Raw genomic sequence first — 24,256 nt, forward strand, 5'->3', positions numbered from 1 at the left:
CTGTTGGCCTGAGCATACAAAGACTTTCCTACTATACTTAATATGACCAGAGGTACCAGTTTCGTCCTAAAACTGGTATTGAAGAACACTTTCTGCCTTTTGCTTTTAACTGAAGGAATCTAAAACCCTTCAACTGAACCCTCAGGATACTTTTGACAGAGCCCTAAGCCTTGTATTTTTAATTATTTCAGAAATTAAAATGCCTCTTCTAATGAAAGTCTGTTCTGTTACAGATTGCAACAGAGGCAATAGAAAATATTAGGACAGTTGTATCCTTGACCCAAGAAAGAAAATTTGAAGCAATGTATGTCGAAAAATTGTATGGGCCTTACAGGTAATGAACAAAAGATTACTAAGAACCCAGTGCTTTCCCAAGGCTGAATCCGTGTTCCCAAAAGATAATTAAAAGTCTGCTGCTTCAAACAATGACCATAAAGATGAACTTTCTCCAATAACTATCTAACTGAAAATAAGTGGCTTAGGATTAGAGTGTGTGTGTGTGTGTGTGTGTGTGTGTGTGTGTGTGTGTGTGTTGCTGGGGATTGAACCCAGGAGTGCTCAGCCCTTTTAATTTTTTGAGACACGGTCTCAATAAGTTGCCAAAGCTGGTCTCAAACTTATGCTACTCCTGCCTCAGTCTTCTGAGTTGCTGGGATTGCAGGTATGAGTCACTGCATCTGGCTTAGAATTAGATGTTTATACCTCTTATAAAAACAGTAAGATTATGTCTCTAAGAACGAAAAGGTACAGAGAATTGCATAACAGCTCAGTCATTTGTGTAGGCTACATAAATAACCCATGTAGATGATTCAGGATGAACATTCTCTTAAGGAATTGCTCAAACCTTTATTTTCTTTGGAGTGGGTAAACTGATCCAAAGATGAAATTTGTTATTTGGTGTATTTCAGAGAAAGGTATGCCATTTGTTCTCTGAATGAGGACCCAATCCAACCTACCCTGAAGACAAAGACACACAACTAATTTCACTAGCTTACAGATGAACAATTTTCAAAAAGCTGCCAGTTGGTCTGTGTGGTACTTGTCTCCACTGTGACCTGATTTTATAAATGAATATGTTGTCACACTGACAAAACTGAACACAACTTAGATTACAACTTTGTAGTCTGAAACAATTTTCAGACTACAGTTAGTGTGAACACTTGCAAATTTAAAAAGAATTCTTGAAATTTAAAAAGGATCCTTGAAATTCTTGATTAGTTCCATTTCTTCAGTTATGTATAGTTTGTATAATACTATAAAATAATATGCAGTTACATTTTTTCTATCCATTCAATGTTGGACATATGTATGCATGCTCTATTACCTATGACCCTATCATTTATTTTGAACTTCAAAGAATTAAGGAGGAAAACAAGCTGAAGCAAGTTATGAATTTGTTTATAATTAAAGATTCAATAACCTTGCAAATTGTTCAGTCATGTGAAATGTTGCAACAACATGCTCACTGCACTTATGTTATACCATCCAAATCAGGAACACTATGGGTTTGAGAGTAAATAAATTAAGATTCCTTTGGAGGTTTTGGAAGCCCAAAGTATAGCATGAAGTCTAATTAGAAATAGTGAAAAAGAAATTATATATGAGGTTGGCAGGATCTATTTGTGGGGAGGACTTTGGGTGTATATCTGTATGAACTTCAAACACACAACTTTTATGGACCTGAGACATCAATTTCAACATAAGAGATGACAGCTAGATACAGGAGACCAGATAACAACAATATTAAAGAAATCACCATCAGATGAATCAAACTTTAGTTCTGTATTTGACATTCTGGGCATTTTTGACACAACTATGTTTACATTTTTGACACAACTATGTTTATTCATTTACATATGTATAATAATAGCAGTAGTGACTATCATTTGATCAACTACTGTGAGCTAGGCACTACAAAAGACATTTATATTGTTTTACTGAATTTAGTTCTGAAACCATTTACTCATTATAGCTATTATACCCACTGTACAAATGAGAAAGATTTGTATATTGAAACATTTACCAAACTCCTATAACCAAAGGTAGAATTTAAGCCCCAGTTAGTTGATTCTTGAAGCTGTGTTCTTTCTACTATACAATACTAAGAAAGTCTGAATAGATGGCTATGAATATACTAATTATGCATATACTTACTTGCCTTTCAGGAATTCAGTGAGGAAGGCACACATCTATGGAATCACTTTTAGTATCTCACAAGCATTTATGTATTTTTCCTATGCTGGTTGCTTTCGATTTGGTGCTTATCTCATTGTGAATGGACATATGCGCTTCAGAGATGTTATTCTGTGAGTAGCTTTAAAAATATTAAGATTATTCTACACTAACCTTATGATAAAGTTCCAATAGGTTTATGCAAATATTTGTAGTAATAAAAAAAAAAAAAATCCCATTTGTCCAAAGATGACATCAGGGAGTTAAATTTACTGGAGTCTTCACCCTGGCAGGCACCGAAGTCTGATCTTGTCAACACTCCAAGTGCAGTTTCATCATCCCAGTGGACTGAAATTAATCAAGCTGTGAAAATGATCATAAAGCATAATTTTGGCTATATGTGGAACCCCAGTCAGGAGGGCAGCAGATTTTCTCATTGTAGAATTTAGGCAGAAAGAAAATATAACTAGAAAGTCGCCGATGACCATGGACTGAAAATAGAGGGTTAAATAGCTTGCTGTTTATCTGCAACCAAAGCAAGGCCTAGACCATGGAATGGGAATGCTTGAGTGAAGTCCAGCAAAGCCAGGTTCTTCCTAACCACGCCTGGGCTCTGCCAACATTTTTCTCTTAGTCCCCGCCTTTCCCTTGGTTCGAAGGCTAACCAAAAGTGTTTCTGATTGCCATATTCTTCTTTTTATAAAATGCCAAGTACATCTGATTAGATTACACTTTGTACTTGAAAGAAGAAAACCACTCCTTTATGATCATTAGGCACATTTCCACTCTGATGGGATGATTTTAAAGCAATTGTGAATAATCTTTTTTGAAATAAGTTCAAGACAAAATGAAAATATTTAAGAAAGAGCTCTTCTTTTGTTTCATCCAAAATTAAAATAAAGCATGGAAAAAATATATACCTAATCTTTGTATCAATCAAGATCCTGGCAGGAGACAAAATGGCAGCTTAAATGGGGTAATTAAGGAGTTCCATGAAGAATCTGTTAACAGAGGTGTGAGAAGTGTGAAGGTACATAGTACCCAGGAGTAACCAGTTAGAAATTGCTGCCACCACAAGCCCTAAAGGACAAGAGGAGGTAAAGACCAGAACATTCTCTTAAGCATGGAGCTCTTCCTCCGTCTTTGGTGGAGGGACAGCCATCATTCAAGCAATCCTTACAAGAAAGGAACCAAAGAAACAAAGAGCACAGCCTCATTCCTTCAGCACTCCCATTCCCTGCTAGTGCCTTTCCTTATCTGCCTTATCAGGCCCAGAGGACAAGAAAACCTTTTGATGAAGTTCAGCCTCCCAGGGCCAGGAGTAGATTGGTACAAGGTGGTGGCAAAGGGTAGAAAATGGAAACTGATTTTGGAGAGACAAAGGGAATATCATCTCAGAGTATAGCTTTTATTGTTTAGAAATATATCACTGAAAAAAAATGGTTGCTTTTTTTTTTTAATCATTGAAATGTTAAATTCTTGGTAATTGGAATACAGCTTTTTAATTTTTCATGTTAAAACTAGATAATAGCTTGTGTAGAGAAAGTAGGCAGCCATATGTGGGTTGTTTATCACTATTATAAAAGTTAATATTTGGGGGACTGGGGTTGTGGCTCAGCGGTAGAGTGCTCGCCTAGCATGCGTGAGGCACTGGGTTCGATCCTCAGCATCACATAAAATATAATAAAGATATTAAAAAATAAGTTAATATTTGGTAACTAACCTTATCATCAAGGGAGAGCCTTAGTACACCCCCATCCATACCTCCAATATTTTGAATTTAGAAATTATGGAGATAAAAACTTAAACAACAAACAAACCAAAATAATGACACCCCAACCTCTCTCCTGGGAACTCTTGTATCAGAAGTAAATTGCTTTGTGGAGATGTAAATCAGGATCTTTAGCCCTTCCTACAACTTGTCATATTCAATATATGTTCCTTAAAGAGCATATAATTGGTCCTTCAGTTGAGACCAACTATCTTTTGAGGGTAATTATTTTAATTACAGAAGAAAAGCTACTTCTGGTAAAGGCTTACTTCCCACAAAAAAAATGCTTTTAAAAAAATTTTTATTTAACACATATTGTACATATTAATAGAGTTCACTGTGATATTTCCATGAATGCATATAGTGTGCATCGATCAATTCCAGGTGAATTTTTTTCTCCTTCTCCTTTTCACCATCCCAATTTCTAGTAGTCACTATTCTACTTTCAGGTCGACTTTTTTTTTTTTTTTATCTTCCACATATGAGATACATGTGGTACTTGTCTTTCTTCATGTGACTTATTTTACTTACCATAATATTATCCATTTCCATAAACATTGCTGTGAATGGCAGGATTTCATTATGGTTTATGACACTGAATAACACTCCATTGTGTATATGTACCACATTTTCTTTATCCATTCATCTGTTGATGGGCACTGAGGCTGTTGGATAGGGTAAATACAGGTGCAATAAACATGGGCACTCAAGTGTCTCTTGGATATGCTGGTCTCACCTCCTTTGTATGTTTACACAGGAGAAAAATAGCTGGTTCATATGGTAGATCTATTTTGAGTAACCTCTATATATTGGTATATTGGCTGCAATAATTTACATTCCTATCAACAGTATATGAGTTCCTTTTTCTCTATATCCTTGCTAGCATTTGGGTTTTTTGTTCATTAATAATAGCCACTCTAACTGATTGAAATGGAATATCATTGTAGTTTTGACTTGCATTCCCTGATGGTTGATGATATTGAACATTATTTCATGTTTGGTTATTTTAATTTCTTCTTTGTAGAAGTGTCTTCAGGTCATTTTTCAATTTTAAAAAGTAGATTACTATTTGTTTGTTTGTTTGTTGTTTTAGTTTTTGAGTTCTTTTTTTATTCTGGACATTAATCCTCCATCAGATGAACACTTGGCAAGTGTTTTCTCCCTTTCTGTAGATTCTCTCTTCACTGTTGTTTCCTTCATTGTGCAGAAGTGTTTGTCAATTTTTGCTTTAGTTTCCTGTGCTCTTTCCTATCTAGAAAACCATTGCCTGTACCAGGGTGTTGAAGTGTCTCCTCTGTTTTCTCCTAGCAGTTTCAGAGTTTCAGGTCTAACATTTAGGCCATTGATGGATGAACTGGGAGTTGATTTTTGTACAGAGTGAGAGAAGGGGATCAAGTTTCGTCTTTTGCATGTGGAGATCCAGTTTTCCCTGCACCATATGTTGAAGGTGCTGTCCTTTCTCCAGTGTATTTTTTGGTGTCTTTGTTGAGATGCAGTTGGCTGTGGATGTGTGGATTTCTGGGATCACTATTCTTTTCCCCTGGTTTATGTGTTTGTGTTTATTACAATACAATTCATCTGTTACTAAGGCTCAGTAGAATGTCTTCAATTTGTTGTTATGTTGCCTCCAGCTTGATTCTTTTTGCTCCAAATTGCTTTGGCTATTCTGAGTCTTTTGTGCTACTATATGAATTTTAGAATTGTTTTTGCTGGTTCTGTGAAGAATGCCATTGGTATTTTGATGGGAATTACATTGAATCTTTAGATCTCCTTGAGCTGCTTGGACATTTTAACAATATTGATTTTTATAATCCATGAACTTGAAGGCTCTTTTCTTTTTCTTTTATTTTATTTACACTTTTTATAATGAAAGTTTTGTAGTTACACATAGTAGTTGGGTTCATCCCAACAAACCTGTGCATGCATGGAAATCTATTTCAGTTCATGATACCCCACTTTTCCCTCACCTCCCCTATTCTCCTTCCTCTACTAGACTTCCTTTCGTTCATCTGTTTATCTATATTTGATTAGTTCCTTTTACTGCTGCATAAAGGTGAAATTCCTTGTGGTATACTTATATATGCACATAACATGATTTTTAAAGAAATCATTCTGCATTGCCTCCCCTTTCCTATCCCTCTGCTCTGAGATCTATCCATTTTTTTGTGTGAATCTTCTTCCAATTTTGTTCATCAGTGTTTTTGTTGTAGAGAGTAGGAATAAACTTTCTTGGTCTAGTTTATTCCTAGATATTTTATTTTATAGCTACTGTGAAAAGGATTGTTTTCATTATTCTTTCTCAGTGCATTCATTAATGGTGTATAGAAAGCTATTGATTTTGTGTGTTTGTGTGTGTGTGTGTGGTGCTAGGAATTGAAATCAGGGACTATGTGCGTGCTAGAAAAGACCTCTACCAATAGGCCTGACAAGTTACTGATTTTTGTACATTGATTTTTGTGTCCTGCTAGTATACTTAATTATTTATCAGTATAGTACTTATGGTGGAACCTTTAGGTTTTTCTATGTATAGAATCATATCATCTGCACACAAGGATAATTTTACTTCCTCCCTCTTTATTTGTATGCCTATTTCTTTCTCTTGTCTAATTGCTCTGGCTAAAGCTTCTAGTGCTATACTGAATAAGTGCAGTGGGAGGCCCGGTGTAGTGGTGCATGCCTTTAATATCAGCAGCTTGGAAATCTGAGGCTGAGGGCTCAAAAGTTCAAAGCCAGCCTCAGCAACTTAGTGAGGCGCTAAGCAACTCAGTGAGACCCTGTCTCTAAATAAAATATAAAAAAGGGCTGGGATGTGGCTCAGTGGTTGAGTGCTGCTGAGTTCAATCCCTGGTACAAAAAAAAAAAAAAAGGCAGTGAGAGTGGACACACATGTCTTGTTTCTTCTCTTTGAGGAAGTACTTTCAGCCTTTCCCCATTCAGTATCATGTTGGTTGTGCTTTCGTCATATATATAGCCTTTATTGTATTGAGGAATGATCCTTCTATACCTAATGTGTTCAAGTATTTTATCATGAAGCAACACTGAATTTTATCAAATACATTTTCTGGATCTATTGAGATAACCAAATGACTTTTATCCTTCATACAGTTGATGAGATATATTATGTTGAACCATCTTGCTTCACTAGGGTGAAACAAGTTTGATCATGGGGTACAGTCTTTTTGATATGTTGTTGAATTTCATTTGCTAGTATTTTGTTGAGAGTTTTTACATGTATGTTCACTAGGGATATTGATCTATAAGGTGTGTGTGTTTGTATGTGTGTGTTTTGTGTCCATGTCAGGTTTTAGTAACAAGGTAATGCTAGCTTCATAGTATGAGTTTGGAAGCGTTCCATCCCTTTTAAGCCCATGAAATAATTTGAGAAGAATTGGTGTAACTTCTTTAAAAGTTGGATGTTTAATAGCAAAGCCATCTAGCCCTGAACTTTTCTTTGTTGAGAGACTTTCTATTCCTAATTCAATCTCATTACTTGTTATCAGTCTATTCAGGTTTATGTCCTCTTCGTTCAGTTTTGATAGAACCATACATATCCAGAAATTTTCCATTTCTTTTAGGTTTTCCAATTTGTTAGCATGTAGTTTTTCATAATAATCCTTTGTATTTCTGTGGTATCAGTGGAAATATCTGTTTCTTAGGCCCTTTTTTTTTGGATTCTTGGTTAGTCTAGCTAAAGTTTCATCCATTTGCTTATCATTTCAAAGAACCAACTCTTTGTTTCAGTGATTTTTTTTTTCAGACTCTGTCTCATTTATTTCTGCTTTGATCTTTCTTTCCTTTTACTAATTTGGGTTTGATTTGTTCTTGCTTTTCTAAGTATTTGAGATATGTCGAGTTTTTTATTTGAAATGGTTCTATTTTTGATATAGACACTCAGTATTATAAACTTCCCTCTGAGTGTTTTTGCTGCATTCCACAAATTTTGGAAGGTTGTGTTTCTATTTTCTTTCTCTTTGCAAAAATTTTAAATTCCCCTTTTGATTCCCTTGATAACCCATTCTGAACAGACCAAGAGTGCTATTCAGACTCCAGGCATTTTTATAATTTCTAAAATTTCTTTGGTGTTGACTTTAGTTTTACTCCATTGTAATCAGAAAAGAGATGATGTCATTTTTCAAAACTTGTTCATTCTTGTTTTGTGTACTAATGTATGGTTTCTTCTAGAGAAAGTCCATGTACTAATGAAAAAATGTATTCTGCAGCTTTTAGATGAAATTTTCTATAAATGCCTTCCTGATAAAAATTATTTGACTACAGTGATTATTATTATTTATATTGTAGTATTGAAGAAACCTTAAACTGGAAGTCAGGGCTATAGATTTAGTAGGGAATAATATTCCTAGTGTGGAATTGATGGAGCCCCTACAGTATTTTGTACTTTAGTTCCTTCCATCCAAAAAAGAAGCTAAAATTGAGATCACAATCAGATTTGGTTATTAGTCATTTCCTGACAGTGAAGAACCTTGGATGATTACATTAACTCTAGACAATCAGGGGCTCCTATAGAAGTTGGAAAGTGAACAGAGAAAAAAAGCAGTGGGTCTTGTTTTCATCTGTTACTGGAATTTCATGGAAAAGTGGGTTGGGGAAGAGGATTGTTAAGGAGTAACAAGACAAATACTAGTGAGTGATATGTCTTTGGGCTTTCAAAGATTGTGGAGCTAATTTTATAAGCTAACTTTTTAATTCCTCTACTTCCATCTAGGGTATTTTCGGCGATTGTGTTTGGCGCAGTGGCTCTAGGACATGCTAGTTCATTTGCACCAGACTACGCTAAAGCCAAACTGTCTGCAGCCCATTTATTCAAGCTATTTGAAAGACAACCTTTGATTGACAGCTACAGTACAGAGGGGCTATGGCCTGTGAGTTTCCTGCTGCCTGATAAATGTTTAATTTTTTTTCTGTCTGCTAGATTGTAACTGCATGATAAATTGGTGGTGGTTACACCAACATATACTTATTTGTGCTGTTTATATGGCTAATAGTTGGCTACCTTTCCTACCATTTCATAGATTTCAAGGATTCTGAATTTTATCATATCAAAGCTTTTTAAAAAGTAAAACCAGATATATTAGAACCAAATAATTTTGACAAAAATGTAGTAATCATTTCTACATGAAGGAATAGGCATAAATACTGTCATGTTGATATGATTTGCAATTTTATTTTAATCACATTTTATAATGGCTGAGTTATAAGTGGTAAGAAGGTCACTTTATTCACAATGAAAGTAATAATCCTATATTTTAGAATCTACAAAGAGTGTTCTTTGTGTCACACATGCTGCTGTGAGCTTGATGTCCAAGAAGCAATGTAGGTAAAAAGATTGGAGGTTACCCAATCCTTTGGGGACTTTACAAGGTATTTCATGTTCTAAGAAAACTGCTGTGCCTGTCAAGTGAGATGAGGAGAGTGAGATAAAGAAGCTTCCGGGATTGATACAGGAGCTGTCTGCTGAAACTCTATATAGATATTGTTATTACATTTCTTAAGCTTTTGAACCTTTGGCTATGGGCTTAACTGCAACCTCAGAACAACAGTTGGGAAAGTTACATGTTTGTCTTAAGAGAACCAGAAATTGAGTTTAGACAATACTTTTCTGTAATGATGTGTTGTCTAATCTGACTGTACCCCTATTGCCCATCTTGGTTTTATATAATAACAACTTACTATCAATATAAACTGATGCCATTGTTATATTGATATACATTTCATGTTTTTGTAGCTACAGTTTTGAAATCAGTAATTATCAGACCAATTATCCTTATAGTATTGTAAAAATTTTTAGGAGAAGTTTGAAGGAAACGTGACATTTAATGAAGTCGTGTTCAACTATCCCACCCGGCCAAATGTGCCAGTGCTTCAGGGGTTAAGCCTGGAGGTGAAGAAGGGCCAGACACTGGCCCTGGTGGGCAGCAGTGGCTGTGGGAAGAGCACAGTGGTCCAGCTCCTCGAGCGGTTCTACGACCCTATGGCTGGGACAGTGGTGAGCACATTCTCTTAATAAGTAGATTTAAGGCTGTATTTTACATAGTCAAACCAATATTGTCAAAATAAAAACAATTAAATAAGTGAATATCTATAATCATATTTAATACAATGACTGCATTGAATAAGACCCAAATGGGCTTATATATGGGGAAAATAGGGTAGACTATCTGAAACTTAATCTAGTTCAGAAAATACTGGATATGAGGTTGACCTCTACCCTCCCATGGACCTTTTGAGTCAGCCTGACAGCTAAGAACAAACTCACTTCTGAAGCCAGTTAGGAATGCCATGCCTCCTATGCCTCCATAGGGGCTATGGCCTGTGAGTTTCCTGCTGCCTGATGAATGCTTAATTTTTTTCATAAAGGTTTGCTGTAAAATAAAAACAGTCCTCCCAAAGATACTGCACTTTGTAGCTTTTCAACTTCCATTGAACTCTCTTCTTTAATGCTGTCAGAAAATAAAAGCAGGAGAAATTTGAGTCTGACAGTTCTCAGGGAAGAGAGGGAGGGTAGGACCTGAGTCTGCTTTGCTATTCTCTCTAACCCTGTACTGTAGGCTCTCTGACTTTGACCACTGACCTCCAGCTCATTTGTGTTTGGCTCTTGTCTTGATTTCTGACATATAGTTCTTGGCTGTCTTCCTTGAATAAAGATCTGGCTGTAACTCAGAGTGCCTGCATCTGCCTTTACCTTGGGATAGCACCTATAACCTAGCCCTGGGAATCTATCCTGAATTAGATGGTCACCAAAAGGGGAAGAAGTTTAAGGCTGGCAGCTCTCAGGGAAAAGAGAGGGAAGAATAAGACCAGAGTTACCCAACTTTCAGAATCAGGCTATGTTATTGATCATCTTGTTTTTCCTGGTATGCCTATGGAAGAGGGCATAGGTCAAGCTGAAGGGTTGGGTTCCATCTGGGGACAGCAGATCTGAGTGGAATACCTTGATGCAGACTCTAAAAGGCAGAGGATGACATAAATGTCCAGTGGAGGGCAGATAGGGACAGAGGCCTGTGGAAGGACAGGGCCAAATATTTTACCATTTTTCCACCTAGATCTAGGTAAGGACAACCTAGTCGCCATAAAAATCATCTTGTTGGATTTGAGCAGGACTCCTGGCTCCCCAAACCCAAAGTCCAAAGTTTTAGCCACACAGGGCTCGTGAGCACATTAGCAGAATCACTAATCAACACATCTGCAGATCTGAAAGACTTTGCTCTGCTCCCATGCAGGCCACTCAGCTGCTACCTACCCACAGCACAACACCATCACCCAGCCCCCCACCCCACCAGACACCTTGGCGCTGAAAGCAGACTGCCTCCATCTTGGCTCAACATTCTCGCCATATTAGATGGGGGCAGCTCCCAGATCAGATCTTGAGTGGCCAGGAGAGGTCTTGGAATCCTACAAGAGCACTACAAATCTATAGGGTAAAAACAATAACACCCAGACCCACAGAGCTGGAAAGGAAGACACCCGAACAACATGAAAAGACAAGGGAAGAAAGTGCCCCAAACAAATCAAGATACCACATCATTAGAATCATTGGCAGCCACAACAGAAGAAAAGACACAGAAGGAGTTCAGGATGTACATGGTTAAAATGTTCTGTGAACTCAAGGAAGATATAAGAGAGCAAATACAGGCAGTGAAAGATGACTTCAACAAGGAGCTACATAAACAAATACAGGAAGCAAAAGATCACCTCAACAGAGAGATAGAGGTTCTAAAAAAAAACACACACAGAAATCCTTGAAATGAAAGAAACAATAAACCAAATTAAAAGCTCAAATGAAAGCATCACCAACATAGTAGACCACTTGGAAGATAGGACATAAGACAATGAAGACAAAATATATAATCTTGAAAAGAACATAGACCACACAGTGATAATGGTAAGAAACCACGAGCACAACATTCAAGAAATATGGGATAGCATAAAAAAGACCAAATTTAAGAGTTAATGGGATAGAGGAAGGCATAGAGGTCCAAACCAAAGGAATAAACAATCTATTCAATGAAATAATATCAGAAAACTTTCCAAACGTGAAGAATGAATTAGAAATCCAAATTCAAGAAGCCTACAGGATGCCAAATATACAAAATCACAAAAGATCCACACCAAGGCACATTATAATAAAAAATGCCCAACATACAGAATGAGAGCATTTTAAAAGCCATGAGAGAAAGGAATCAGATTACATATAGGGGAAAACCAAGTAGGATAACGGCAGATTTTTCGACACAGACCATAAAAGCTAGAAGATCCTGAAACAACATATATCAAGCTCTGAAAGGAAATGGATGCCAACCAAGAATCTGTACCCAGCAAATTAAGCTTTAGATTTAAAGATGAAATAAAAGATGATAAACAAAAGTAAAAAAGAATTTATAGCTAGAAAACTGGCACTATAAAATATTTCATGAAGAGGAAATGAAAAACAGCAATGAAAATCAGCAGAAGGAGGGAGTACCCTAAAGGAAAAACTAATCAAAGAAAAAAATCAAATCAAGGTAAATAACAAAAATAAACAAATATGTCTGAGAATACAAACTATGTCTCAACAATAAACCTGAATGTTAATGAATTAAACTCACCAATCAAAAGACATAGGCTAGCAGATTGGATTTTAAAAAATACTCAACAATATTCTGCCTTCAGGAGACTAATCTTATAGGAAAAGACATACACAGACTGAATATGAAAGGTTGGGAAAAATCATACCACTAACATGGACTGCAGAAGCAAGCAGGGGTTTCCATCCTCGTATCAAATAAAGTAGACTTCAAGCCAAAGTTAATCTAAATAAATAAAGATGGACATTACATACTAATTAATGGAACAATACACCAACAAGACATAACAATCATACATATATATGCTCCTCAAAATGGTGTGCTATGTTCATCAAACAAATTCTTCTCAAGTTCAAGAGTCAAATTGATCACAACACAGTAATCTTAGGTGACCTTAACACACCTCTCTCACCACTGGATAGATCTTCCAAACAAAAGTTAAATAAAGAAACTATAGAACTCAATAATACAATTAATAACTTAGATTTAACTGATATATATATATATATAGAATGTTTCAACCTGCATCAAGCAGATACACTTTGTTCTCAGCAGCACATGGATCCTTCTCTAAAACAGACCATATAATATGCCACAAAGCAACTCTTAGCAAATACAAAAAAGTAGAGATACTATCAGGTATTTTATCAGATCATAATGTAATGAAATTGGAAGTCAATGACAAAATAAAAAATAAAAATTATTCCAACACCTGGAGACTAAACAATATGCTACTGAATGAACAATGGGTTGCAGAAGACATCCAGGAAGAGATTAAAAAATTCTTAGTGGTAAATGAGAACATAGACATAACATATCTTTTTTTTTTAAAAGAGAGAGAGAGAATGTTAATAATTATTTTTTAGTTTTCGGTGGACACAACATCTTTTGTTTGTATGTGGTGCTGAGGATCAAACCCAGGCCGCACGCATGACAGACGAGGATGCTACTGCTTGAGCCACATCCCCAGCCCGGCATAACATATCTTAGTGCTTTAGGTACTAAGAGGAAAGTTCATTGCATGGAGTTCATTCCTTAAAAGAAGAAAAAGTCAACAAATAAATGACCTCACATTACATCTCAAAGCCATAAGAAAAGAAGATCAAATCAACAGCAAAAGCAGTAGAAGGCAATAAATAATTAAAATTATAGCTGAAATTAATGAAATTGAAACAAAAGAAACAATTGAAAAATTCGACAAAACAAAAAGTTGGTTCTTTGAAAAATAAATAAAATTGACAGACCCTTAGCTATGCTAACAAAGAGAAGGAGAGAGAAAAATCAAATTACCAGCATACGTGATAAAAAGGTAATATCATAATAGACACTACAGAAATACAGAGGATAATTAGAAATTATTTTGAAAACTTTTACTCCAATAAAATAGAAGATATTGAAGGCATTGACAAATTTCTTAAGTCATACGATTTTCCAGATTGAGTCAGGAAGATATACACAATTTAAACAAACCAATATCAAGTGATTAAATAGAAGATGCTGTGAGAAGCCTACCAACCAAGAAAAGCCCAGGACCAGATGGATACACAGCCGAGTTCTAGAAGACCTTTAAAGAACAACTAATACCAATACTCTTCAATTTTTTCAGGAAATAGAAAAAGAGGGAGCACTTCCAAACTCATTCTATGAGGTCAATATCACCCCTGATTCCAAAACCAGGCAAAGATACATCAAAAAAAGAAAACTTCAGACCAATATCTCTCATGAACACAGATGCAAAAATTCTGAATAAAATTCTGATTCTGGCAAATTGAATAAAAAACATATCAAAAAGATTGTGCACCATGACCAAATGGGATTCATCACAGGGATGCAAGGTTGGTTCAACATACAGAAATCAATAAATGTAATTCATCATATCAATGGACTCAACGATAAGAGTCATATGATCATTTCAATAGATGCAGAAAAAGCATTTGACAAAATATAGCACAACTTTATGTTCAAAACACTATAAAAACTAGGGATAACAGGAATATATCTCAACATTGTAAAAGCTATCTACCATAAGCCCCAGGCCAACATCATTCTAAATGGAGAAAAATTGAAGGCATTCCCTCTAAAAAATGAAACAAGACAGGGATGCCTTCTTTCACCACTTCTATTCAACATAATTATTTAAACACTGGCCAGAGCAATTAGACAGACAAAAGAAATTAAAGGGATATGTATAGGAAAAGAAGAACTTAAACTAACACTATTTGCTGATGATATGATTCTATACTTAGAAGACCCAAAAAAACTCCACCAGAAAACTTCTAGAACTAGTAAATGAATTCAGCAAAGTAGCAGGATATAAAATCAACATCCATATGTCAAAGGCATTTCTGTATATCAGTGACAAATCCTCTGAGAAGGAAATGAGGAAAACTGCACCATTCACAATAACCTAATAAAAAAAAATAAGATACTTGGGAATCAACTTAATGAAAGAGGTGAAAGATCTATACAATGAAAACTATAGAACCCTAAAGAGAGAAATCAAAGAAGAATTTAGAAGATGGAAAGATCTACCTTGCTCTTGGATAGGCAGAATTAATATTATCAAAATGACCATACTATCAAAAGCACTATACAGATGTAATACAATTCTGATCAAAATTCCAATGGCGTTCCTCATAGAAATATAAAAAGCAATCATAAAATTAATCTGGAAAAATAAGAGACCCAGAATAACTAAAGCAATCCTTAGCAGGAAGAGTGAAGCAGGTGGCATCACTATACCAGTCCTTAAACTATACTACAGAGAAATAGTAACAAAACAACATGGTATTGGCACAAAAACAGACTGGTAGACTAATGGTACAGAATAGAAGACACAGAGACTAACCCACAAAATTACAATTATCTTATATTAGACAAAGATGCCAAGAACATGCATTGGAGAAAAGATAGCCTCTTCAACAAATGGTGCTGGGAAAACTAGACATCCATGTGCAACAAAATGAAATTAAACCCCTATCTCTCTCCATGCACAAAACTCAACTCAAAGTGGATCAAGGATTTAGGAATACAACCAGAGACTCTCTATCTAATAGAAGAAGAAGTAGGCCCTAATTTCCATCGTGTGGGATTAGGCCCCAACTTCCTTAATAAGACTCCTGTAGCACAAGAATTAAAACCAAGAATCAATAAATGGAATGGACTTAAACTAAAAAGTTTCTTCTCAGCAAAAGAAACAATCTGTGAGCAGAAGAGAGAGCCTACATCTTGGGAGCAAATTTTTAGCCCTTACACATCAGATAGAGCACTAATCTCTAGGGTATATAAATAACTCAAAAAGCTAAACACCAAAAAAACAAATAACCCAATCAATAAGTGGGCCAAGGACCTGACAGACACTTCTCAGAAGAGGATATACAATCAATAAACAAATATCTGAAAAATGTTCATCATCTCTAGCAATTAGAGAAATGCAAATCAAAACTACTCTCAGATATCATCTCACTCCAATCAGAATGGCAGCTTTTATGAAGACAAACAACAATAAGTGTTGGCAAGGATGTGGGGAAAAAGGAGTACTCATACATTGCTAGTGGGACTACAAATTGGTGCAGCCAATATGGAAAGCAGCATGGAGATTCCTTGGAAATCTGGGAATGGAACCACCATTTGACCCAGCTATCCCTCTCCTAAGGCTATACCCAAAGGACTTAAAAACAGCCTACTACAGGGACATAGCCACATCGATGTTTATAGCAGCACAATTCACAATAGCTAAACAGTGGAACCAACCTAGATGCCCTTCAGTAGAGGAATGGTTAAAAAAAAAATGTGGCATATATACACAATGGAATATTATTCAGCAATAAAAGAGAATAAAATCATGGCATTTGACAAATTTGGAGAAGATAATGCTAAATGAAGTTAGCCAATCCCAAAAAGATAAATGCTGAATGTATTCTCTGATGTAAGGTGACTGACTCATAGTGGGGTAGGGAGGGGGAGCATGGGAGGAACAAACGAACTGTAGATAGGGCAGAGGGGTAGGAGGGGAAGAGAGGGGGCAGGGGGTTTAACAATGATGGTGGAATGTGATGGACATCATTATCCAAAGTACATGTATGAAGACATGAATTGGTGTGAACATACTTTATATACAAACAGAGATATGAAAAATTGTGCTCTATATGTGTAATAAGAATTGTAATGCATTCTGCTGTCATGTGTTTTAAAAATATAATCAATTTTTTAAAAAAATCATCTTGTTGGCCATGTTGGCCTCAACAGTATGAGTCCTTGTATCATGAGGCTTGGTATTTCATAACTACTGATACCACATACAATAACCCTCCAGGAAATTTAGTTACTTATTATTCAGGGGCTTTTTTGCCCCCTTTTCCTTTTTCAAGCCACTTACAGTTTGTGAACTTTGCTTTTCAGCTCCTCGATGGTCAAGAAGCAAAGAAACTCAATGTCCAGTGGCTCAGAGCTCAACTTGGAATTGTGTCCCAGGAGCCCATCCTGTTTGACTGCAGCATTGCTGAGAACATTGCCTATGGAGACAACAGCCGGTTCGTGTCACAGGAAGAGATTGTGAAAGCAGCCAAAGCAGCCAACATACATCCTTTCATCGAGATGTTGCCCCAGGTGAGTTAATCAGTAACAGCTGAAATTGGAATACACTACAGTTTTTATCTCCAAAATGATTCCCAAAGTTATACCAACTGGCTAGTAACAAATTTTGTATTGATTAATTAGCATTGTGACACTTTTTATCAGAAGACCTTATGCCCACCTTATACAAATGTAGTGAGAAGCAAATGAGGTGGTGCTAAGGTCAAAGCAGCATATCTCAGATTGCAAACTGGTTGTCATGGGCTAGACTGAAGTCACATTTTCTAGACTGAAGTCACATTTTGTTTAGCTCACATGCTAATTTTTAAAAATTTAAACCTTTTATTTTGAGATAAGTATAGACTCACATGCAATTATAAGGAATACAGATATCTTATGTATTCTTTGCCTAGTTCCCTGCAAAAATAATATTATAACTAGGGAATTGACATTAATATGATCTACTGCTCTTATTTGGACATTGTGAACATTACTTGTTCTTACTTGTGTACATGTGTATCTAGTTCCACTAATTAGAGTACCAGTGTGGTTTCATGTGTCCACTATCATCAGGATATAGAACATTTCTATCACTGTCCAGACCCCTCATGTTGCACTTTTCTAGTCACAAACCCCTTCTTCCAATTCTCACTGTGTTTCCTAAACTCTGCCAACCACCTGTTCTCCATTTGTACACTTTTCTGTTTTAAGAATGTTACATAAAAATACAGACACTTATATATACTTCTGGGATTAGTTTTTTCATTTGGCATAGTTCTCGGAAGTTGTGTGTACTTATAAGTCATTCCTGCTCCTTGCTCAATAGCATTTCATGGTATCAATGAACCACAATTAACCTTTTCCCTGGAAAAGGTAATAATGTAGGTTATTCCCAGTTTGGGGCTACTGTAAATACAAATGTTATAAATACTAGTATACAGGTGCTTGTATGAACCTAAGTTTTTATTTTTCTAGGATAAGCACCCAGGAGTATAATTCCTGGGCCATATGGTAATTACATATTTAGTTTTATTAAAAATCTCTGAACTGTTTTCCAGAGTGGTTGTACCATTTTATATTCATACCAGTAGTGCATGCATGAGTGATGCTGTCTTTGAATGTTTACCAGAATTTATTGCTGCCACTGTTTTAATATACACTATTCTTATGAGTATAGTAAAATATCATTGTGGTTTTAATTTGATTTTCCTAAAGGGAAATAAAATTGAATAGCCTTTCCATTTACTTATTAGCCATTTACATATACTCCTTTACAAAAAACTTATTAATTTCTAATTACTATTTTTAATATTGAATTACAACAGTTTTTAAAGTATATTTTAGTTACTCTCAGATATGTAGTTTGTAAACATTTTTTCCAGTCCATAGCTTGTTTTTCTACCCTCTCAGGATCTTTTGCAGAGAAAAATTTTAATACTGATGAGGTCTAATTTATTTTTCCTTCTATGGATCTTGCTTTTGATACCAAGTCTAATAACTCTTTGCCTAGTCTAAGGGCCAGAAATTTTCTCCATTTTCAAAAGTTTTATTGTTTGCCATTTTACATTTAAGCCTCTGGGCCATTTTGTGTCAATTTAAGCATGTGTGGTTCTAGAAAGATAACTTGACATTTCTAAAGGTGATGATAGGAACAATTCATTTATGGTATTCATCTCACATTTAGGATTCTAGTGGATTAAACTGAAGTACAGCTTAATTAGTTTTGCTTTTATATTCTGCTACAATTAGAAATCACTCACACAAATAATTTTAAAATTATGTTGGTTAGCCTTACCAACTTTTAAGAGATAGGTGTTGACTTGAATCAAATATTGAATTTGATATGAACAGAAAATCTTTAGACTTCAGTTTCAGCTGAACTTTAGGAAATTAATTCACATGATGTATATCACAGCCCAAGCTCTGCAAACTTATCCAACTCAATTTGCAGCTTTTCACTCTGTCCTAAGCCTAGAATTTTTTCTAAAAATCCAGCTCCACAAAAGTTCTATACAAAGATTTTTCTTTCTTCCATATATCTCACTTTCTTCTCTCTCTTCTACCTTGTTTCCACAATTTCTCTATATTTTGATCTTTCAGAGCATCTTATGGATACTATGAATTTGGTCCTTTTCCCTTAAACTAAGTACTGTATAAAAATATTTTCTCTCTCTGTATGAATTATTTTACGGAAGGAACAAAGCTGATTTTATTTGATTTTCCATAGTTTTAGGCACAGCAGATACTCAGTAAATATTTAAGTGAGTATTCATTATTATAGTATTAAAAGAGAATAAAATAGGATTGGGGCTATATCTCGGTAGTACAGAGCTTGCCTAGCAGGTGCAAGAGCCTAGATTCAATCACTTGTGGGGAAAAGGATGTCTCCACAGGAGTCATAGGAACATTACAAATTTTTTAAACTTTGAAATTCTTAGCATTGGACCTTTTGAGAACTCCATGGATATCAGATCAAATGGTATTATAATAATGGTAGTAATTCAAGAACTTGTCCAAATTTCTGTCACAGAATATCATTGAGAATGAAAGTCATTAGTTTTCTAGTTTAATTTTAAAAATAAGACTTCTATTAATTTGGAAATATATTAAATTGACAAAAGTCTTACTATAAAAAAGAGCTGCGGATGTATCTTGATGATGGAGCATCCCTGGATTCAATTCCTCTATCACACACACAAAATTTATACACACCCTAAAATTTATACACACACAAAAGTCACACACGCACAAATCTCTCTCTCAACCCCCCCTCCCCACACACCAGTAGCAAGTTTTCTGGGTTGGGATTTTATCAAATTTATTAATGTCTAACTTGTAGAAATATGAAACCAGAGTGGGAGATAAAGGAACTCAGCTCTCAGGAGGTCAAAAACAGAGGATTGCTATTGCCCGGGCACTCGTCAGACAGCCTCAAATTCTGCTGTTGGATGAAGCGACATCAGCTCTGGATACTGAAAGTGAAAAGGTTTGGTCTCCACTTTATGCCTTACGAAGTTAATGAAATGGACATTTAAAAAAAATCTCAGCTATGAAAAAAAAAGAGGGGGAAATTAACACTGAAATTCAGACAATGGTTATTTTGAGATAGTAAATATTTTGTAATTTTTTTAAATGATCACATATTACTTTTATAAAAAGAAAACAAGCATTCAAAAGAAAGCTGAATTAATCACTTTTTAGCACATTAACTATACAATGAAATATACTCAAAAAGGAACCAAATAAAATGATATGGAGATTAATTAGAAAATTTAAGTAATTAATATTATTTAAATCATGGGAATCCATTTGTAATTAAAATGTAGAACATAACTATATGTAGATTAATATCAAATATGTAAAACATACATGCATAAAACCAAAGATGCAAAAAGAGTAGAAAATAAATTAAAACAGTTGACTTGCTAGGATGGCAACATTTTAAAATGCCCTTTAATGTTAAAATTTGTACAATTTTCAGGACAGGGATTGTGTCTGATTTATTGACAGGTTGTCCAGGAAGCCCTGGACAAAGCCAGAGAAGGCCGCACCTGCATCGTGATTGCTCACCGCCTGTCCACCATCCAGAACGCAGACATGATCGTGGTGTTTCAGAACGGCAAGGTCAAGGAGCAGGGCACTCATCAACAGTTGTTGGCACAGAAAGGCATTTATTTTTCAATGGTCAGTATCCAGGCTGGCACACAGAACTTATGAACTCCTGTTATAGTACCTCCTAAAAATAAATTCAGATCATTCAACAACTTTCTGACTTGTAAAAGAAGTTTCTAGTTTAAGTCATTAAATATAGGTTTATTTTTGCTTCACATCAATTCAGATTATCCAATTTGGTGTTCAATATTACAGCATCTGAAACTTGAGAGTTGGAAGTAGCAACTGTCTTGAAGTATAGAACAGCAGCTTAGCTTAACCTGAGTAATCAGTCATACCAGAGGGAAGAACAAAGTTCAGTGTAGAATTAACATGTCACAGAAATAGGGAAAATTCCAAAGGTCCTGAAGAGGTGAGTAGATGACAGGTTGTTTGGGAAGAAGTTTTTCAAGTACAAAGGAAAAATAAATTGCTCAAAAGTCTAATCATTCTTTTGTATATTTTCAAATCATTCCATTGTAGAATATAAGGGCTTTTATTTTCCATTTTTTTTTGTTAATGCATGTTGATTGCACATATTAATGGGGTTCACTGTGATATTTCCATACATATATGCAATGTGCATGGATGAAATTCAATCAATCACCCTTTTCCACCTACATTCCCGCCACAACCCTTCCCAATCCCTAGTGGTCACTATTTTACTTAAAGGTGTACTCTTCTCACCTTCATGTGAGAGAAAACATGTGGTACTTGTCTTTCTGTATGGCTTATTTCACTTCACATAATGTTCTTCAGTTCCATAAACATTGCTGCAAATGGCAGGATTTCATTATGGTTTATGGCTGAATAATACTCCATTGTGTATATGCACCACATTTTCTTTATCCATTCATCTGTTGATGGGCATTGAGGCTGATGGACAGATAAACACAGGTGCAATAAACATGGGCACACAAGTGTCTCTTGGGTATGCTGGTCTTACCTCCTTTGTTTGTTTACACAGGAAAAAGGTAGCTGGTTCATATGGTAGATCTATTTTGAGGAACCTCCATATAGTTATCTATAGTGGCTGAAATAATTTACATTCCTACCAACAGTGTATGAGTTCCTTTTTCTCCATATCCTTGCTAGCATTTGGGTTTTCTGTTTGTTTATAATAGCCACTCTAACTGGGGTGAAATGGAATATCATTGTAGTTTTGACTTTCATCTCTCTGATGGTTGATGATATTGAGCATTTTTTCATGTTTGATTATTTTAATTTCTTCTTTGTAGAAGTGTCTTCAGGTCATTTTCCAATTTTAAAAAGTGGATTACTGTTTTTGTTTGTTTGTTTGTTTAGTTTTTGAGTTCTTTTTTTATTCTGAATGTTAATCCTCCATCAGATGAACACTTGGCAAATGTTTTTTCCCTTTCTGTCGATTCTCTCTTCACTGTTGTTTCCTTCATTGTACAGAAACATTTGTAGATTTTTGCTTTAGTTTCCTGTGTTTTTTCCTATCCAGAAAACCATTGCCTGTACCAGGGGGTTGAAATGTCTCCCCTGTTTTTTTCCTAGCAGTTTCAGAGTCTCAGGTCAAACATTTAGGCCACTGGTGTACTGGGAGTTGATTTTTGTACAGGGTGAGAGAGAGAGGAATCAAGTTTCAGTCTTCTGCATGTGGAGATCCAGTTTTCCCTGCACCATATGTTGAAGGTGCTGTCCTGTGTCCAGTGTATTTTTTAGTGTCTTTGTTGAGATGGGGTTGGCTGTGGATGTGAGATGATTTCTGGGATCTATATTTTGTTCCACTGGTTTGTGTGTTTGTATGAAGAAATGGTATTTTGATGAGGATTGCATTCAATTGTAGATTACTTTGGGTAGTATGTATATTTTTAGCAACATATACATACTAGTTTTTAAAATTTTTCCAACCCACAAACATGGGAGATCTTTCCATTTTTTTGTTTTCTTCAAATTCTTCCATCAGTGTTTTATAATTTTCATTGTAGACGTCTTTCATTTCCTTAGTTTACTCCTAGGTACTGTATTTTTTAATGAAGTTATTGTGAATGTGATTGCTTCTATGATATCTTTCTCAGAAAATGTATTATTAATGTATAGAAAAGCCAGTGATTTTGTATGTTAAGTTTTGTATCCTACTTAATTCATTTACAGTCTGATAGTCTCGTTGGAATCTTGAAGTTTTTGTTTAGAATCACATCATCTGAAAACAAGGATAATTTCTTAAAATTTTTTTTTAGTTGTAGTTGGACACAATACCTTTATTTTATTTATTTATTTTTATATGGTGCTGAGAATCAATTTCAGGGCCTCATGCATGCTAGGCAAGCACTCTACTGCTGAGTCCCAACCCCAGCCCCAAACAAGGATAATTTGACTTTCTCCTTTTTTTATTTATATGCCTTTTATTTATTTCTCTTGACTAATGTGCTTTGGCTAAGACTGCTAGTACTATACAGAAAAAGAGCGGTGAGAGTGGCATCCTTATTTGCTCCTGATCTTAGAGGAAATGTTTTCAGTGTTTTCCAATTCAATATGATGTTTTGTGCATTTGTCAATTATAGCCCTTATTGTGTCAATTATAAGTATAGATCCTTCTATGCTTAATGTGTTCAGGGATTTTTATCATGAAAGGATGTTGAATTTTATCAAGTGCTTTTTCTGCATCTGTCAAGATGATCATATGATTATTATTTTTTATATAATTGATGTGATGTATTAAGTTCATTGATTTGCATATCTGAACAATCCTTGTAACCCTGGGATGAAACCCACTTGTTAATTGGTAAGATCTTACTGATGTGCTGTGAAATTTAATTTTCTACTATTTTGTTGAGAATTTTTGCATGTGTGTTCATCAGCAATACTGATCTACAGTTTTTTGGTTGGTTTGTGGTGTCCTTGTCGGGTTTTGGTAACTGGGTACTGCTGGCCTCATAGTTTCATCACTTGGATGAAATCCTTCCAATTCTATGAAATAATTGGCATTAGTTCTTTAAAATTTGATAAAGTGAAGCAGTGAAACCATCAGGTCGTGGGCTTTTCTTTGTTGTGAGACTTTTTATTCCTGATGCAATCTTACTTGTTATCAGTCTATACAGGTTTTTTTTATGTCCTCTTGGTTCAATTTTGATAGGTCATATGTGTCTATAGAGATTTATCCATTTCTTCTCAATTTTCCAGTCTCTTAGCATATAGTTTTTTATAATGATCCTTTGTATTTATACAGTATCCATTGTAATGTCTCCTTTTTTATCCTCTGTTTACTTGGGTCTTCTCTTTTTCCCTGGTTATTCTAGCTAAAGATTTCTGGCTTTTGTTAGTCTTTTCAAAGAACCAATTATTATCTTTTGTACCAATTTTAGTTTTTCAATTATTTCTGTCCTGACCTTTATTTCTTTCCATCTGCTAATTTGGAGTTTGGTTCCTTTTTTGCTTTTCTGTATCCTTGAGATACATCATTAGGTTGTTTATTTGAAATATTTCCATTTTTATTGATGATGGCACCTATTGCTCTAAACCTCCCTCTTAGTACTGC

General features: G+C 35.3%; 1 protein-coding gene across 1 annotated transcript in view; it reads left to right on the forward strand.

Moving 5' to 3' along the window:
- Abcb4 (ATP binding cassette subfamily B member 4) overlaps positions 1-20,864 on the forward strand; it is a 67,681-nt gene extending 46,817 nt beyond the window's left edge. The window contains exons 22-28 of the mRNA XM_027956118.2: positions 234-334; positions 2,166-2,306; positions 8,667-8,823; positions 9,750-9,947; positions 16,927-17,133; positions 19,940-20,086; positions 20,611-20,864. Of these exons, the coding sequence (XP_027811919.1) occupies positions 234-334; positions 2,166-2,306; positions 8,667-8,823; positions 9,750-9,947; positions 16,927-17,133; positions 19,940-20,086; positions 20,611-20,817 (1,158 nt within the window). The 3' untranslated portion in view covers positions 20,818-20,864. The remainder of the gene's footprint in view (positions 1-233; positions 335-2,165; positions 2,307-8,666; positions 8,824-9,749; positions 9,948-16,926; positions 17,134-19,939; positions 20,087-20,610) is intronic.
- The last annotated feature ends 3,392 nt before the right edge of the window (positions 20,865-24,256 follow it).

This window comes from Marmota flaviventris, chromosome 1, assembly GCF_047511675.1.
Source record: "Marmota flaviventris isolate mMarFla1 chromosome 1, mMarFla1.hap1, whole genome shotgun sequence".
In the NCBI taxonomy this organism is placed as follows: Eukaryota; Metazoa; Chordata; class Mammalia; order Rodentia; family Sciuridae; genus Marmota; species Marmota flaviventris.